The sequence below is a fragment of the Coenobita brevimanus genome, chromosome 98 (assembly GCF_032717465.1).
Source record: "Coenobita brevimanus isolate Jiangsu-jjx chromosome 98, ASM3271746v2, whole genome shotgun sequence".
Lineage (NCBI taxonomy): Eukaryota > Metazoa > Arthropoda > Malacostraca > Decapoda > Coenobitidae > Coenobita > Coenobita brevimanus.
In genome coordinates, this window is record NC_137051.1 from 29342229 (window position 1) to 29361390 (window position 19162).

Sequence of the window (19162 nt, forward strand, 5' to 3'; positions counted from 1 at the left end):
CTCAGACTCAGACAGCTCTTCTGATTTCACTGCTGCACGATGTCTGCTCAGCATAACTGGTTTGAAAAACGAAGCGTACCGGAATTGGTCAAGCATTATGCTGCCATCGATGTTAGAGACGACATTAAGATCAACGCATTTGAAAGCTTTTGATTCCAAACTGCCGATGAGGAATATTTGACTCAAGCAGTTTATCACTTGCTGTTCGAACTCATGTGTACCAGCCCAAAGGAAGCCATTGACATAAATACATACAGTGCCTTGGACTTTGCCATTATTTCTCCAAGAGAACAGTGCTGAATCCAGTAATGACACTTTAGCTTCGAGACTCAACGATTTATCTTTTATGCGCAGATACTAATGCCTAGCAGCATCACAAAGGCTGAAAACCATTTTCTTTAGTCTCCTTAGCTTACTGTTTGCATATTCAGGCGGAGGACATAAATGAACAACTCACTCGTTGTTGTTACTTTGCAGGTAGGCAGCTTTCACGTCCATAGCCTGGCAATCCCATTGGTTGGTGGAGGCAAAAGAAAGTGCCAAACGCACAGCTTCTTTTGAGCATGTAGGAGAGTCTTGCCGGAGATCCACTGTGCCTTCCTCAGATCCTCTGGCGACTAAATGGGCTTTAACAATCGGCTTTCCATTTTTCATTTTTTCTGTCACAACCCATCGAATCGTTATGGCACCCTGCCCAGCATCATCTACTTCCTCATACACGTTATTATTCTGTCAGTTTGTAATTTCATTTTCTTTGGCACATAATATATCCTCAGAGTTGAAAAGAACAAGCATTTCTGCATCATCATCTACTTTGCATGTGCTAAAATCATTTTGCAAATCCACCCAATCTGTGTTGCTGTCAGAGTCCCTCCTCAAATTGTAGCAGTGTTTGTATTTTCCAGTGGCTTTAACCGCCTAACTCATAATCCTTCCAGACACCAACTCTCCACTTTCTGAATGTATTCCCTTTATATGTTGACCAATAGAAACTTTGGGAGGCTGATTAACCGGAATAGAAACTGTGGGAGGCTGATCAACCAGAATTTCACCATTTTCCAACTCGTCATCTGGTGGATAGTCATTCAGCACTTGCGAAGAATCATCATTAGGCTTCTCCTAGACTACATTGTTCTTCTCATCACTTCTGACACTGCTCTCAACTGTAGTATTTTGGTCTGGAGCACGTGCTAGACGACACACGTGCACTCAGACGTAGACTCTGCCGTGTCTCACCAGAATTTGTTTTCCATCTCTGCCTGTTATAGTTCCAGGACCATGCCACTCATGACTGTCATTTAAGAAGACTTCATCTCCATTTTGGATGTTGTTTAAATCACTCAAACGTATGTTGTGCCGCAGAGCCCTAGCCAAACGTTCACCCGATTCAGTCTTTGTAAATTCTTGTCTTGCTAAATGAAGAGCGTTCAAATTGTCCCTCACAATTTTTGATGAGATGTAGGTTCAAAGGCTGGAGGATCATTTGCATACACATTAGGCAGGGTTTTGACCAAAAACAAGTTGGTTAGTAGAAAAACCTGCATAGTTGGTGAGAGCATTTCTAGCCGATACTGCCCAGGCCAAGGCCACATCCAAGCCACATTGGCTACCAGCCATTATCTTCCTAACAGCGTCACCAATGACTGCGTTTTGATGCTCACATTCTCTGTTGCTTCGTGGATTCTCTGCAGATGTCATCATGATCTTGATATTGAAGGCCTCTCCCAATGCTTGCATATCAGCATTGTTGAATTCACAACCACTATATGTAAGAATTTTTCCAGGTGCGCCAAACACAACAATCCAGCTCCGAATACATGTACTCCTTTGATGATGGTGGTCGCACATTGTCCGCGATTACTATTGCAATGCAATACTTGGTTGCCAGATCAACAAGGACTAAGAAATAATGCCTTCCCCAAGCTTTCAAATCCATGGCTATGGCTTCGTTAAACTTAGACACCGTGGGCAAACTGACTACGGGTCAGGGCTTGGCTTTCTTGAATCTACAACAGACTGTACGTTCATCAGATACAGCCTTGATAGCCTGCTCCAGTTCTGAACTTTTAATTCCAGCATCTGTAATAAGTTAGATTAGTTTCGCCGACGTTGGGTGTCGAAATTGCCTGTGAAGCATCAAAGCCATTTTTTGTACATCACCCCCAAGAGAAGGCAGCGCGGCCAGCGTGATCGTTTCACAAAATTCTCGGACTAGTCATAAAGAAATTGGAAGCAGGTAATCGCGTGAAGATGAGGACTTCAAATTAATGATAGTTCCACAAATTTTGGCCTGGTCACTTTCAAAGTTAATCAGCATTTTTGCTTTTTTCATGGAATGTTTGCTCAGCAGCAAGGGAATATTGCAGTTCATAACATCTGTCACAATGGTTGCACCCATATTTCCAGCATAGCAGAGCAGAGTAACACGTTTGAGGGATAAAACTGACGTCATCAGCGAAAGTAAAAGTTGAGGATGACTTTTCTTCTGGTATAGCTTTACGTTCGTAATCACTGAGCTCACTTAGATAGCAATTGATCCATTTAGCTCTACATACAGTTGTAGAACACCCTGTGCCTAGAACAGCACCTGCCTTAGATTCTTCTACTAGCATCTGTAATTTACCTCTACTAGCAGCAGCATCCACATAGCCCGTAAATAATGACAGATGCACTGTTTCAGAATTTTCTTCACGACTGCCATTATTTTCGTATGCATCCAGACAATCATGTGCCCAATGAAATCGAGAATCACACACTAAACACCTCAATACCTTCTGTCAGGCCTGAGAGGGTTCTGCCTCTTGCCGGTGGATGAGTGTTGGGAAATTCTAGCAGATATAGTTGAATATCGGCCATCACCACGACCTCGATCACGTACTGCACCACCCAGAAACGGTGTCCTTCCTTGTCGAGTATCTCTAACTTAAAACGTCTCCTCACCCCCGACTTCGTCACTCCAAAAGACTGGTTCACTCTTCACCTCACTGGCAGACACCGATGCATAGTTCTGATGGCAAATTTCACCGGTGAAAATACGATTCAGGGCAGATTTTATATTTTCGTAAGTTACCACAGTTATCGCGGACATCACTAGTTGTTGCTCACTATCTGAAAGTTTACATGAAGCCAGAAGCATAAAAGCCATCACAGAATTCGACAGTTCCATGTCCTGCTTCATCAGTTTGAAATAAACATGCTCAAAATCTGTCACAAACATATGAATGTTCATATCACCGGCTTTTCTGAAGTTGTACAGTTCATGAAAAACTGCAAACTGCTGATGTCCTTTGTCCATGAGAAATAAACTGTCTAGTTTGTTCAACAAGGTCTGAACACCATTATCTTGTTTCAAATCAGCGGCGTCAATTTCCGAAGATGCCACCCTCGCTCTTCCTGACAATGAAAGGTGAATGGCGAGAGCTTGCTTCTTTTTTGATAAGTCCGTCAGTTTGCACCAAATGCCGATGCCTTCCACCAACTCTCATAGGCAGAATAATTTTCAAGTTTTGGAGGCCACTTAGTTGAGCACGACACCATTATATTCCGACTGCACTCTGCTACCAGTATTAGAATGTGAAACAACCTCACTCACCGGCTTCACACTGCCAATTGAACAGGCCCTGCCTGCACACTGCAGGACCCTTATGGTGACGTCACTACTCGGGACATAACAGAAGTGTGTGCGCACACACACACTAACAGCAGTATGCACTAACACTAGTAAGTGCTCAGAGAAGGCAGACCTTCACCAATGCCATTGCCATTGACAAGGATCCAGATCTAGATTTGTGGATATAAGACCCTGATCCAAATTCAGATCCGCCCCAAAATGTAATCAATTCTTCCTTGGTCCATGACCCACCTTTCCTCAATAATGCAGTGAAATTCATTGAGAACTTTTGGAGATAATGTGTGGGATACTCTGGATCCTCCCTCAAATTTGATCATTTCTTCCATGGCCCATGGCCCATTCTTCCACAAATTTTCAGTTTAATCCATTCATAACTTTTTGAGTAATCCTACTAACAGATCCTTGGATATAGGATCCAGATCCACCTCAAAATTTAATCCAATATTCCTTGGTCCATCTTTCCACAAAATTTCATTGAAATTCATTAAGAACTCTTGGAGATATTGTTCGGCATACTCCGGATCCAGATCCGGCCCAATGTTTAACCATCTCTTCCTCGGGCCATGGCCCACTCTTCCACAAAATTTAATCAAAATCTGTTCATAACTTTTTGAGTAATCTTCGTAAAAGAGACAAACAGACAAACAAACCAATGCAAGGTAAAACAGTACCTCCTTGGCAGAGGCAGATAATGGACATATTCTTCAGTGCTCTGTGTAAATAGTACACACTTCCCTATATCCCTCAAAAAAGGAAAAATGAAAATATATAACAGTATTCTGTCTGAATGGAAAAGGAAAAATCAAACAGATTGGCCTTGCTAGGCTATGTAAATACAATACGACACTGAGTTATGATACGTAAGGAACGTGTGTGTGTGTGTGTGTGTGTATATATATATATATATATATATATATATATACATATATAAGTACAAAGTTATATTCTGGGAAAAAGTGAAGAAAATGCATGATATGCTAGGCAACCTGAGCATGGAATTCAGTTCTGTTTGGTGGCATAGCATGGGACATAGAGGTAAGGCTACCAGTTGCATACCTTGGAGAAATTGATATTTTTTTTGCTTTTCTTGAAGCCACCCTGGATCCTTCACTTATGGATATTATTTCAAAGCAGTTTACACACCTCATTCTAGACTTCCTTTTTGGCCTTTCTGCCTCTAATTAGTAGTGCTGTTCTCCTGAGGAGTTGCCAGTACTTCTACATTTTTTTGCCATGACTTAGTGGTTCAGTGGGAGAATTGATTAAAAGTGACAATATGAGGGACTCTTTGAAATTTAGTAACAACCATCTTTCAAGTCTGAAATACACAAAAGGAATACAATAATATGATATACCTGTACATAAATCATAGTATTTCAAATAATATCCACAAATAGTGTACCGTATGTCCACCAGTGGGTCATATCGTAAAAGAATCATACACATTACTCATAATGCGATGTGACCCAGGGGTGGTCACGCACAAGGTACATCCACAGGTGGGTCATATCGCAAAAGTGTGATATACAGAACTGGAGTTTTTTCATAGTTCTATATGACCCACTGGTGTCCATACCATTTCATGCTGCTGAGGGACTCAGCAGTCCTCATAAGCATAGCTCATCCCTGCCTGCTCTGAAATATTGAGCGATATTGGTGTAGAAAGTTTTTCCTATCACAGTGGGGGGAGTCTGCCGCTCTGCCAGATGCATGTAAGTGGCATTGCTGATGGTTTTCTGTAACCAGGAAACAATTTACAATGCTGGGTGGTAATCATATAACCAACCCATATTTGTTCCTTATGTTTCAGCAGGTGGGTTGGCAGTGGGTTAGTGTCTCCCCCTGTAAAACAACCAACTCAGAGTCAGACATCTACCCATTTCAGGATTCTGGCTATAGATACATAGATAGGTAGATAGATTTCCCTAACTCTGTTAATAAGAATCCTACCTTTTACCTTGACACTAAGAAGACAAATTCCTCTATGATTACCACACTACTATTTCACCTTTTCCTTTTTACAGGGAAATAATTATACCTGACTTCCAGTCCTCCGGGACTTCATGTTGTTAATTGCACTGTTCCCCTCTGCTGATTGATCCCTGTTCCTCAGATCTACCAATTCCCTTATCCATGCACCAGCAAGTAACTGTTGCATGTTTCTTATCTGTTACTGCCAGAGAATAAAAATATTCTCTCCATCTCTCAGCTATATTATCCTTATCTAGCACAATACCATCCATACTCCAGTAATTATCCCCTAACCCTCCTTTCACGCTAGCACAGTACAATCCATACTCCAGTAATTATCCCCTAACCCTCCATTCACTTTAATTTCTCATGCTTCCTTTACTGTGTCATGTCTCATAGTATTTTTATAATTCTTGTACTCATTGCTAATGCTCATTATCCACTAAAAGTCTGGCTTTTATCATACATTTTAGTCTCAGTCTCCTTTATTCTTGCTTTCTTCTCTCTCTTGTTTTGCCACAAACACTCCTGTAAAGCATCTTTCATACATTGTTTTTTGTTTAATTAAGTAATTTTTTATAGGGCTACATCTCTGCTGAGAGGAAGACCACGAATAGGATGGATGGACAGTGTGAAGAGAGCGCTGGATACGAGAGGGATGTCTGTTGGACAAGGGAGAGTGGCTGTGCGTGACAGAAATAAATGGAGAGAAATTGTGAATGAATAAATGATGACGCAGCCCTGAGGGGATATTTTCCCGCATTTGATCTGATCAGCTAGTCAGGTCAGGTGCAGGTAAGGGGATGGGTCTGTTATGATGTGGCAGGGGTAAACCAGCTCTGCTGTCGGGCCCTGCTGTGGATGTCACTGATTCCACTGCACAGCTGACCCTCGCGTGGTGTGATGTGGTGAGGATCTGTCCGTTCTCCCCTTTGGGGCTAAGATGCGAATGAATGTGTTTGAATGGATGAGTAAATTGGGAGTGTGTTGTCGTGTCTCGGCTACCTCCCTTTCCTTGGGGGAAGCAGCCAAGGTATATAGATAGACATCTCTGCCCTTAATATACCACAGATTACAGTCAACCCCAGCTGTTTGTGGGTTCACATATTGGCAGATTTTTCTGGGAAATTATTCACAGGAAAATACTTCCTGCTTTTCCTACGGCATCAGCTGTTCTTAGTGGCTTTTTTTTTTTTTTTTTCCCCACGGAGAAATACTGTACTGTCATCCTACCGTGCAGTACAGAACATTCATCATTCATTGTCCATCAGGTACTGCACAGCACTTTCTCATTGTTTCGCATGGATGAGTACAGTACACTGTACCCAGAAAGGCTTGTGTATCATCCTGTACTGTCTTTCTAGGAAGAATTAATGTGTTTTAAAATGCATTTTAAGATCTCATAGTGCGTGGGAATAGTTAAAACAGTGAAACCATTGATTTTTGCGGACTATATGGATTATTTGCGGATTTCACCGATTCGGTGGGGGGGTCTGGTATGTAACCTTGCAAATAGCTGGGGTTTACTGTACTTCAATGTTCTTACCTCTTTTTACTATTGACTATCCACATACTGCTTCATCTGCATCACACTTCCTCTATATCTTTCTTTTCACACAATCAGTATTCTCTTCTTTTCTGCTTTCTCTGGTGTAAGCCTGAATAAAACTAAAGGAGTATCAGCAGCAGAGAAAATGTTACTCAGTATAGGATTTGAACACTTTTACAGCCATGTTTTTCTCAGTTAACCATCTCCTTTGTTGTTATCCTGGATAAAATATCAACTGAGAGTACCACCTACAGCAAAAGGATTACAATCCTGCCTTGTTATGCAATAGGGTTGCATCAAGTGAAAACCCATTCCAGAATGAAATACAGTAATCCCTGTACTTTCTGGACGCCCACTTTCCGGACACCCCACTTACCAGATATTGTGGGCCTGGACCTTCAGAACCCAAAAATGGCCTAAAAAAGAAAAAAATCCCCTCAAAATCCGAATTTTTTTTCCCACCCGTAATTTGAAATTGCCACGCAGCGCCGAGCAGCTGTTACACCATGGACCCTTCACCCCTTCCTTCCTCCCCCCTCCCCTGTCAGGGTTGCCATTTGGTATTTTTCATTACCAGATGTGGGCCAATTTGGTAATGAAAAATTCGTTTGGTAATGAATCAGAATAATGCAATACCAAACGGATTTTTCACAAGCATGAGGATACACAGGATGGAGATGGTGGAATGTTTTCTCTGTCTGATTAATCTGCTAGCCAACATAGCATGAAAATAATCAACATGCTGTTAATTATAAGAAGAGTAATTACATGTATTTCCACTTGTATATATAATTAGTGAAGAGTAAATGCTAGCATCACGAATTTGGTAATGAACAGTTAAATTTGGTAATGAAAATTGAGGAGTTTGGTAATGTGGCCGTTGCGATCTGGCAACTCTGTTACCCCATCATCAACAGTTATAGCCCAACTCCGATCGAGAGCAGATGCTTATCGCAGTAATAGCCACACAAGCTCATTTTTTGTGAATAAACAGTGACCTCGCCGCTAGACCACACGGGAATTTACAGTGTTGTGCAGTGTTAAGAAATTAGAATTTAGAGTACAAAGGATTAGCTGTGGAGTGCATATTGGCGGTTGAAACTGGTGGTTGAAAGTGGCGTGGTGCAGTTAAGAACAATGTGCAGTGTTAAACAATTATAACTCACAGTGCAAAGAATTAAGTGCAGCACAACACACTGGATTACTGTATTTGCTTCAAGAGCATTTTCACCACTGCCAAAGCCAGAGAAGGCGGCCACAGATGTGCTCTAAGGACCCTGGCTGAGGTACAGCCACTTCTAATTCCTTATTCTTTGGTTCCTTTTCATTTATTTCATGCTTTATATCCATGATTGGTGTGAATACAGTCTTAAATAGGTTTAAATAGGTGCTATGCATGTCTGGTAGGGAGTTATTTAGGTGGCTTTCAAAGTTAGGGTGGGTTAGGGTCCTTAAGTACCTGTCCAGGAGGCAGGGGCCCACTTTCCAGATGGGACCACTTTCTGGACATGCCTTTGGCTCTGTTATATCGGATAGTGGAGGGATTACTGTATCACATAACAAGGTCAATATAACATGGGTTCAGTGGAGTTAGGGAGGGTGACCTCAACCATGAATGACCAAAAAAGTCTCTGCCACCCACCTGTAGTTTGTCTTATGCAGGTAAAAGGTGTCCCCCCCCCCAACCTCTGAGGTTGGGGGATAGTTGATGTGTCTGGATGATCATTCCACACAAAAAGATACGGTATCACGTCACTTAATTTCACACACTGCACTACTGTAGTGATTATGTTAAGCACTTGCTCTGTTGCTGTACTTGGCGATCACAATGGTGCTTCAGTGGCCTTTCATGCACAGTATAAAATGAATGGCTGACAGTCACAGCAAATGTAAACACTGGGCCGGCATCTTGGTCCAGTCATCTGATTAGAAGCCTGTTATGGGCATCAAAATTACTTAAGGTTGCCACAGTTTCCAAGCCACGAGTTTCAGTATTTCATACAATAGGTATCTATCTATCTATCTATCTATTGCCAGATGCCTCAATCCCGTTTGGGGTGGCCACAAACAAATCGCCTCCAAGTCACCCTGTCCCCCGCCATTTCACTGCCCTGCTCCCAACTCACACCCCCCTCTCTCATATACCTGTCCACCCCATCCCTCCATCTCATCCTCGGCCTCCCCCTCCCTCTTCCCCCCTCCACCTCACTCACATACACTCTCTTCGTCAGCCTTTCACCCTCCATCCTCTCCACATGGCCAAACCACCTCAGTGTGTTCCTCATAATGCTTCCTATCACATCCACATCCACACCACAACACTCCTTTATATCCTCATTCGTCAGCCTGTCTCTCCATGTGACTCCACAGGCTCCTCTTAAATAACTCATTTCCACTGCTCTCACTCTTGACTTGTGTCCTTCCAACAGCGTCCAAGCTTCACTTCCGTACGTTAGAGTTGGTATCACAATACTATCATGTAGTAACTTTTTCACTTCCGTGCTCACTTCCCTGTTTCTTATCTCTGCTTTCAAAGAACCAGCAACCTTTCTTCCCTGCTGTACCCTTTCAAGCACTTCACCCTCCAAACCTCCATCCTTATTCATCACACTACCCAAGTACTTAAATGTACTCACATTTTCCAATTCCTCACCATCCAACCTCGCTGTACATTCACTGACTTCACCTCTCTCAAAGACCATCACTTTACTCTTCCCTACATTCACCTTTAGATTCCGTTTCTTACACTCCCAAACTCATCCACCAAGCCTTGCTCCCCTTTCGTCTTCACTCAACAACACAGTATCATCTGCAGACAACAGCACAGGGAGCTTCCAAACACCACCCCCTCCCACCAGGGCCACTCCAACATCCACCACCCTACCCTGTACCTTTTTTATTACCCCATCCATGTACAGATTGAAGAACCATGGAGACATGACACATGCTTGTTTCAACCCAACTTTCAAAGAGAAAAATTCACTTAGTTCACCATCTACACGCACTACAGCCTTCGCACCATCGTACATACTCTTCACAGCATTCAACAACTTCCCATCTACTCCATATATTCTTAACACTTTCCACAATCCTTGTCTATCCACCCTGTCATATGCTTTCTCCAAATCCATGAAAGCCACATACAACTTCTTTCCCTTCTCTAGAAACTTTTCCACTAAAGATCTAAGAATGAATATCTGATCTACACAACCTCTTCCCATCCTAAAGCCTCCCTGTTCTTCTCCAACTAATTTCTCTGTTCTTTCTCTAACTCTGTCAATAAGTATCCTACCATACACTTTTCCTATTATACTAAGAAGACAAATGCCCCTATGATTACCACACACTTCTTTTTCCCCTTTTCCTTTGTACAAGGGAATAATTATACCTGACTTTCAATCCTCCGGGACTCTACCTTCCTCCCAGGCCAATCTGCACATCTTCCACATCCATTCTACTACTATCTCTCCCCCATGCTTCAGCATTTCACCACACACTCCATCAATTCCTGGGGCTTTCCCCAATTTAACTTTCTTCATTGTTTCCACAACTTCTATCCTACTGATTTCTTCCTGTCTTCTCACCTCCCTCCTTCTCCCAGCCATTCCCCAGCCACTTATTCTCACATTACTTCCATCCTCTACGTTCAACATTCCTTAAAGTGTTCTCTCCATCTGCTCACTTTTTCTCCCTTCTCCACTAGTAATCTACCATTTCTATCTTTCACTCCCCTGCTAACTTCACTTCCACCCTGTCTTACTCTTTTCACCTCTTTCCAGAACATTTGCTTACAGTCCCTCCACTTTACACTCAAATTCCTTCCAAATTCCTCATCCACTCTCTTCTTACTAATCTTTTCACCTCTTTCTTTCTTTCTACATATAACTCTCTCTTCCGCCTCTCAACTTCTTCCACGCCCCTATTTCTCATCCATTCATTGTATGCTTTCTTCTTTTGTGCCACAGCCTGTTTCACCTCTTCAGTCCACGACGCTGTTCCTTGCACCCCCCTCCGTCTTCTCTTCCCTCCACACACCACATCACATGCTGCACATATTTCTTCTGTAAATATCCTACACACACCTTCCACGTCTCCCATCTGCTCCAATTCATATTTGCCCAATCGTTCCTCCACTTCTCTCTTATACTCTGCCTTTTTCTCATCCTCTTGTAACCTTTCCACTCTCCTTGCAACTACTCCTTCCTCTCGTCTTTCCCTTCTTCTATTCCTCCATCTTACTTGAATTCTAATTCTGGCCACCACCAAGTAGTGATCAGAAAGTCCACTCCCCCAACCTCTATAAACTCTTGCATCCATTACACATCTTCGCATCCTTTCATCCACACACACATAATCAATCATTACCTTCCTTTCATTCAGTTCACCACCCACCCTTCTCATCACTTAATATTGCACACTGCACTATTTGTTGGAATGATGAGGTGAAACGAGCTGTGCAGCAAAAGAAGAAGGCATATACAGTAGTGAGTGGTTAGCGAGTAGAGGTAGGGGAGAAGATGAGAGAGAGAAGAGAGAGGTATATGTGAGCAGGAGAAGGGAGGTGAAGAGGCAGGTGAAGGAGAGTAAGAAGAAAGTGGATGAATAGTTTGGGAGGAATCTGAGTGTGAAATGCAGGGAGAGTAAGAAATTGTTTTGGAAGGAGGTAAAGAAAATAAGGCAGTGTGAAAGGGGAAATAGTAGGGGAGTGAAAGATAGGAATAATAGATTGTTGGTGGAGAAGAGAGAGAAATTGAGGAGATGGAAGGAGCACTTTGAGGATTTTCAGAGAAATTACCAATATGCCGGGAATCGAACCCGGGACTCTCAGGTGAGAGCCAGGCAGCATACCACTACACCACGACCAGGTAAAAGTTAACTCACGTTGTCACAATCTTGTAACCAACGTCCCTCCGCCCCCCACTGTGGGCCTGAAGAGGATGAGTTAACCCCCTGGCACTCGGGCAAGTAGATGCTTTTAATCTATCCCAAACACTTACGGCAAGTCAGAATGAAGAGAGAACCTGTATTTTTACACAGGAAAATCATCAGAGAAATTACCAATATGCCGGGAATCGAACCCAGGACTCTCAGGTGAGAGCCAGGCAGCATACCACTACACCACGACCAGGTATTGTTAACTCACGTTGTCACAATCTTGTAACCAACGTCCCTCCGCCCCCACTGTGGGCCTGAAGAGGATGAGTTAACCCCCTGGCACTCGGGCAAGTAGATGCTTTTAATCTATCCCAAACACTTACGGCAAGTCAGAATGAAGAGAGAACCTGTATTTTTTACTTGCCGTAAGTGTTTGGGATAGATTAAAAGCATCTACTTGCCCGAGTGCCAGGGGGTTAACTCATCCTCTTCAGGCCCACAGTGGGGGCGGAGGGACGTTGGTTACAAGATTGTGACAACGTGAGTTAACTTTTACCTGGTCGTGGTGTAGTGGTATGCTGCCTGGCTCTCACCTGAGAGTCCCGGGTTCGATTCCTGGCATATTGGTAATTTCTCTGATGATTTTTCCTGTGTAAAAATACAGGTTCTCTCTTCATTCTGACTTGCCGTAAGTGTTTGGGATAGATTAAAAGCATCTACTTGCCCGAGTGCCAGGGGGTTAACTCATCCTCTTCATGCCCACAGTGGGGGGCGGAGGGACGTTGGTTACAAGATTGTGACAACGTGAGTTAACTTTTACCTGGTCGTGGTGTAGTGGTATGCTGCCTGGCTCTCACCTGAGAGTCCCGGGTTCGATTCCCGGCATATTGATAATTTCTCTGATGATTTTTCCTGTGTAAAAAATACAGGTTCTCTCTTCACTTTGAGGATTTGTTGAATGTAGAGAGTGAGAGCAGTGCGAGTATAAGTGGTTGGGGAATGGCTGGGAGAAGAAGAGATGAGAGGAGGGAGGAAGAGATCAGTTGGGCGGAAGTAGTGGAAGCAGTGAAGAAGATCAAACTGGGAAAGGCCTCAGGAATTGATGGAGTGTGTGGTGAAATGCTGAGGTATGGGGGTGAGATTGTTGTGGAGTGGATATGGAAGTTGTGTAGATTGGCTTGAGAAGAAGGAAGGGTTCCAGAGGGCTGGAAATCAGGTATAATTGTTCCTTTATACAAAGGAAAAGGGGAGAGAGAAGTATGTGGTAACCACAGGGGTATTTGCCTTCTTAGTGTGACTGGTAAAATATATGGTAGAATACTCATTGATAGGGTTAGGCATATGACAGAGGTGCTAGTTGGAGAAGAACAAGGGGGATTTGGGAAGGGAAAACGGTGTGTAGATCAGATATTTGTTCTAAGATGTTTAGTGGAGAAGTATCTAGAGAAGGGAAAGAAAGTGTATGCTGCCTTCATGGACTTGGAGAAAGCTTATGACAGAATATATAGGCAGGGTATGTGGAAGGTATTAAGAATATATGGAGTGGATGGGAAATTGTTGAATGCTGCGAAGAGTATGTACCGTATGAAGGAGCTAGGGCTACGGTGCGAGTGAATGGTGAGCTGAGTGAGTTCTTTGATCCCATTGTGGGACTAAAACAGGGTTGTGTGATGTCTCCATGGCTGTTTGATGTATACATGGATGGGGTTGTAACGGAGGTGCAAGGTAGGGCAGTGGATGTGGGGATGGCTCTAATGAATGAGAGTGAGATTTGGAAGATTCCGGTGTTGCTGTTTGCTGATGATACAGTATTGTTGAGTGAAGATGAATGGGAGTTGCAAGGTTTGGTGAATGAATTTGGGACAGTGTGTAGGAGGAGGAAGCTGAAAGTTAATGTAAACAAAAGTAAAGTTATGGTGTTTGAGAGGAATGAAGCCACAGAATGTACAGTGAGGTTGGATGGTGAGGATATGGAGAATGTGAGTGCATTCAAGTACTTGGGTAGTGTGATGAGTAAGGATGGAACTTTGTGGGATGAAGTGCGTGAATGGGTGCAGCAGGGAAGGAAGGTTGTTGGTTCACTGAAAGCAGTGATGAGAAATAGGGAGGTGAGTATGGAAGTTAAGAAGTCATTGCATGATAGTATTGTGATCCCTACCCTGACGTATGGAAGCGAGGCGTGGACCTTGCAAGAGGGGAACAAGTCAAGAGTGAGAGCAGTGGAAATGAGTTACTTGAAAGGAGCATGTGGAGTGACATGGAGGGACAGGTTGACAAATGAAGAAGTGAAGAAACATTGTGGGGTGGATGTGGATGTGGTTGAGAAGATTAGGAGAAATACACTGAGGTGGTTTGGACGTGGAGAGAACGGCGAATGAAAGACTGACTAAGAGGGTGTATGTAGGTGAGGTGGAGGGAGGGAGAGGGAGGGGTAGACCGAGGATGAGGTGAAGGGATGGAGTTGAGAGGTAAATGAGGGAGGGGGGGGGTGATTTGGGGGGAGGGTAGTCAAATGGTGGGTGACAGAGCGACTTGGAGGCGTTTTGTCTGCAGCCACCCTTTGCGGGATTAGGGCGTCGGGCTATAGATAGGTAGATAGACTATTTGTTAAGCTTTTGCACTGTTATTTGGGGATAACAGTGGTGTTTCAGTGGTTCTTCATGTGGAAAATAGAACAGTAGGCAATGATTACAGCCAATGTAAACGCTGGGTGGGCATCTTGGCTCAGTTCAGCTGAGTAGAGGCCTGTAATAGGAATGATGGTCATGTATGGTGGACACAATTTCCAGGTCACAAGTTTCAGTATTTCACACACAAAAAAGTATCACTTCACTTGATATTGCACACTGCATTATTTGTTAATCCTTTGGCTGCCACCTAGTATTTCTCGGTCATTCCCATGGACGTGGATTAAGTTCTACCCAAATGAAAGTGCTAATTATAACTTCGTTGCTACTTTTCTAATAGGAAAAGACCATGAAGTTTCCATTTTTTACTGTGGTAATGGCCAAAAATTTACCTTTCTATGAGAAAATTGTCATTTTTCTGAGAAAAAATGCAAAAACAATTATTTTTTGCCATTGTCTAATTTTGCACATATAGTGACTACATTGTTCACACCTAAAATGCTTTTCAGAAGCATGGTTGTGCCTGAGAACCAATTTTCCTTTCACAAGAGTTCATTTATCATTGTGCAGTAAGACCAGTTATGAGGTACTGTCTATAACAGTCATAACACTAACCATCAGTTGGAGCCATCTTGGGTAAACTGGGCAAAACATGATAATCAGTGTGTTTTTGTTTTATTATTCAGGCCGTTATTGTTATTCAGGCTTAGTTACCCTTTGTCTCAACAGACGGCAGAATATCTTAGGTTGGTGCACAACTCTGATTCGAGTGAATGCAGTCATCTTACATGGTACTTTTGTTGGCTGTAGATAAATCGCCTGACGCGTCATGAAGAATATTTAGTTGGGTGATCACAGTTGCTTCATGCAACCAGAGGGTTAAGTGTTTGCACTGTTATTTGACAATAATAATGGTATTTCAGTGGCTTTCATGCACAAAATATAACAAAAGGCAGCAATCAGAGCCAATGTAAACACTGGGCAGCCGTCTTAACTTGTGTGTATCTTGACATCCATATGAAATTCTTGGAGGCATCTGTTGAAAATATCGTTGTGGCAAAATTGAGATTCTGTTGTTGTACCGAGGCAGGGTATAGCTTTTGAATTATTTTTGTAGCGATTTATCACATAATGAGGCATCGTATAATGAGGCTGCTCTGATTTAAAAAGGAAGAGGTTCATTGTAGGTGTTATTGTGTCTTGCATTGTGGTCTGTTGTGGAATAGGGCTACTTTTAATAATACATAAAGTACAACTAATTAGATATTTGTTATTCCACAGAGCTTTAATTTTTCTGAGGACTATGAACGCATCTTGCGCCACGCTGAGCAGGAAAGCAAGCTGATAAAGGCTGAACCTCGTAAACCAAGAACCTTTGAGGAGTCCCTCAAATCCAAGAAGAATGTGGACTCCATGATTTTGCAGCGTGGTGGGGAACAACAGCAGAAATCCAAGAAGCAGCAGAAGAAGAAGGAAGGTTAGAGACGAAAATTTTTGTTTAAATACTGTATGTATGTTGAATGCTGTGAAGAGTATTTATGATGGTGCTAAGGCTGCAGTGCGTGTGGATGGTGAACTAAGTGAATTTTTCTCTTTGAAGGTTGGGTTGAAACAGGGATGTGTCATGTCTCCATGGTTGTTCAATCTGTACATGGATGGGGTAATAAAAAAGGTACAAGGTAGGGTAGTGGATGTTGGAGTGGCCCTGGAGAGTGAGGATAGTGTTTGGAAACTTCCAGTACTGTTGTTTGTAGATGATACTGTGTTGTTGAGTGAAGACGAAGGGAAGCTGCAAGGCTTGGTGGATGAGTTTGGGAGAGTGTGTAAGAAATGGAATCTGAAGGTGAATGTAGGGAAGAGTAAAGTGATGGTCTTTGAGAGAGGTGAAGTCAGTGAATGTACAGCGAGGTTGGATGGTGAGGAATTGGAAAATGTGAGGACTTTTAAGTACTTGGGTAGTGTGATGAGTAAGGATGGAGGTTTGGAGGGTGAAGTGCTTGAAAGGGTACAGCAGGGAAGAAAGGTTGCTGGTTCATTGAAAGCAGTGATAAGAAACAGGGAAGTGAGCATGGAAGTGAAAAAGTTACTACATGACAGTATTGTGATACCAACTCTAACGTATGGAAGTGAAGCTTGGACGTTGTTGGAAGGACACAAGTCGAGAGTGAGAGCAGTGGAAATGAGTTATTTAAGAGGAGCCTGTGGAGTCACATGGAGAGACAGGCTGACGAATGAGGATATAAAGGAGTGTTGTGGTGTGGATGTGGATGTGATAGGAAGCGTTATGAGGAACACACTGAGGTGGTTTGGCCATGTGGAGAGGATGGAGGGTGAAAGACTGATGAAGAGAGTGTATGTGAGTGAGGTGGAGGGGGGAAGAGGGAGGGGGAGGCCTAGGATGAAATGGAGGGATGGGGTGGAGAGGTATATGAGAGAGGGGGGTGTGAGTTGGGAGCAGGGCAGTGAAATGGCGGAGGACAGGGCAATGTGGAGGCAATTTGTTTGTGGCCACCCCAAATGGGATTAAGGCGTCTGGCAATAGATAGATAGATAGATGTTAGAATTGGTGAACCCCTTCATTCAGGTGCCAGATTCTGTTGTTTTATTCTTGCTGCTTCCAGATGATGATATACAGATTAGGAGAGACTTTTCAAACTATAGGAGTTTTATGTACAGCCTTTGTTAAATCATTCAGTATGAGAAATCTTTTGTAAGTTGAAGAAAATCGATGTAAAGTGGTAAGAATAAATATTTGTATGTTGTCATTAGAGTTAGGAGCTTAAGTTGGCAGTGCCAGTGAACTGGAAAAGATTTAACTTTGTTGTATGCGTTAAACCACTCCGCAGCGGGCAAAAAAGGTATGTAGCATAACTCACAGTTGGACATATTACAGTATGAGGAAAATTAAGTATCTCAGAAATAATTTTAACCTTATACAGTAAAACCTTACTATAATGGACTAATTGGGGCCCAAGCTGCCGAAATAGCAAAATTCTGATAAAAGCAACATCCGGACTTCACCCTGCTAACCCGGACTTTTTCCGATATATCAGACATTACAGTAGGATGTCACCAATAATGTTTAATTGGTTCCAGAAAAACGCCATTATTAGCGAAAACGTTTTTGCTTGACATTAAAATACATGTATAATGGGTTTATTGGTACCGCCACCCCACGACTTTTACCCATTTTTTCCATTTGCAGCCCTCCTATCAATACTTTTTTTTCAGAAATAATAAGATTAGTTGTTAGATTGTCATGAGTAATATAAAACTCACCTTAAATTAGTTAATAAGGTGTTTGGTGTGATGCCTGTTTTGAGGCCTGTGCATGGAGGCTACTGCGACACACCCCCTGACCCCTTTCTGGCCTCGTCCCCACTCCTGCCTCTCGTGCCAGGGTCCCCTACATCCGTCAACAGATCATCAAACCCCACAAAGTCAAAATCTTCAGGAAAGTCCGCAGTGTCATCAATATCATCATCTACTCAACCCCTCTCTGTTGTTCTTCCTCGGCTGGCCAGCATTTTGAAAGAAAGCGAGTGATGAGTGACTGATGACGGGCATTCAGTCAGTCATGATACTGTTTATAGCACTGTCTTGAAATCTGATTTACAAGTCCAATCATTAGTCATTATTTCTGATGGCTGCTCTCACTCCATCTGAACAGACTTGAGTTGTGGCAGGAGTGCTGACCACGCTTGTGTAACGGTTGCCAATGTCGTATTATTCCAGGCTTCGAGGAGGAAATTTATGACCTGTCGAATATTATATTTCTTCCAGAATACAGCAACAGTAATTATGGTTGGGGTTGCAGGTATGCCACGTGGAGCAGGTGAGTCAGGTGGGGCTGTGGAGGTGAGGGGGAGGCGGCTAGTAAGTCAGGTGGGGCAGTGGAGGTGGAGGGGACGGCGGCGGGCGAGTCAGAGGAGGTGGTGAGGGGAGGATCCTCCATTTCCTCCTCGCTACTGCTCAGATTTTCGGCAATTTCATTCACCTCTTCTTGTTTGTCTGTTTCATTTCTCATCATGTTATGGACATATTTGTAGTATTTGTATTATTCATGTGAATCCAAACGTTATTATAGAAACTGGGTATCTCTTCTAACTTACAGGTATTGTCGAAGTCGTTATTGGCAAGATCCTACTGTAGTCCGGATCACACCAGTGGTTTTTAAATTGTTGCCACTACCACTGCAGTACTGTACTGTATTATTCATTCACATTAATAATCAAATGATATAATATATATTAATAATACTGTACCATACACTGATAGACGTCTTTTACTTACCCTATTGTGGTGAACATAACAGTTGTCAGTCAGTCCGGACTGCTTTTGGCTCTATGGGACTTTTTCTTATATACTGTACTGTATAAGAATTTAGTCCAGTAGCGCCTCGATTCCGATAAAAGCGAATTTCGGTCTATTGAAGTCCGTTGTATCGAGGTTTTACTGTAAATATACTAGGGTATGTTATAAAAATGAAAGAAATGAAAAGCATCATTG

At 42.8% G+C, this 19162-nt stretch overlaps 1 protein-coding gene across 2 annotated transcripts in view; it reads left to right on the forward strand.

The window, feature by feature from the left end:
• The window catches only part of SrpRalpha (signal recognition particle receptor alpha), a 409651-nt gene that overhangs the window by 104057 nt on the left and 286432 nt on the right, over nucleotides 1-19162 (forward strand). For both annotated transcript variants that reach the window (XM_080283804.1, XM_080283805.1), the window contains exon 3: nucleotides 15935-16130. In XM_080283804.1, the coding sequence (XP_080139930.1) occupies nucleotides 15935-16130 (196 nt within the window). The remainder of the gene's footprint in view (nucleotides 1-15934; nucleotides 16131-19162) is intronic.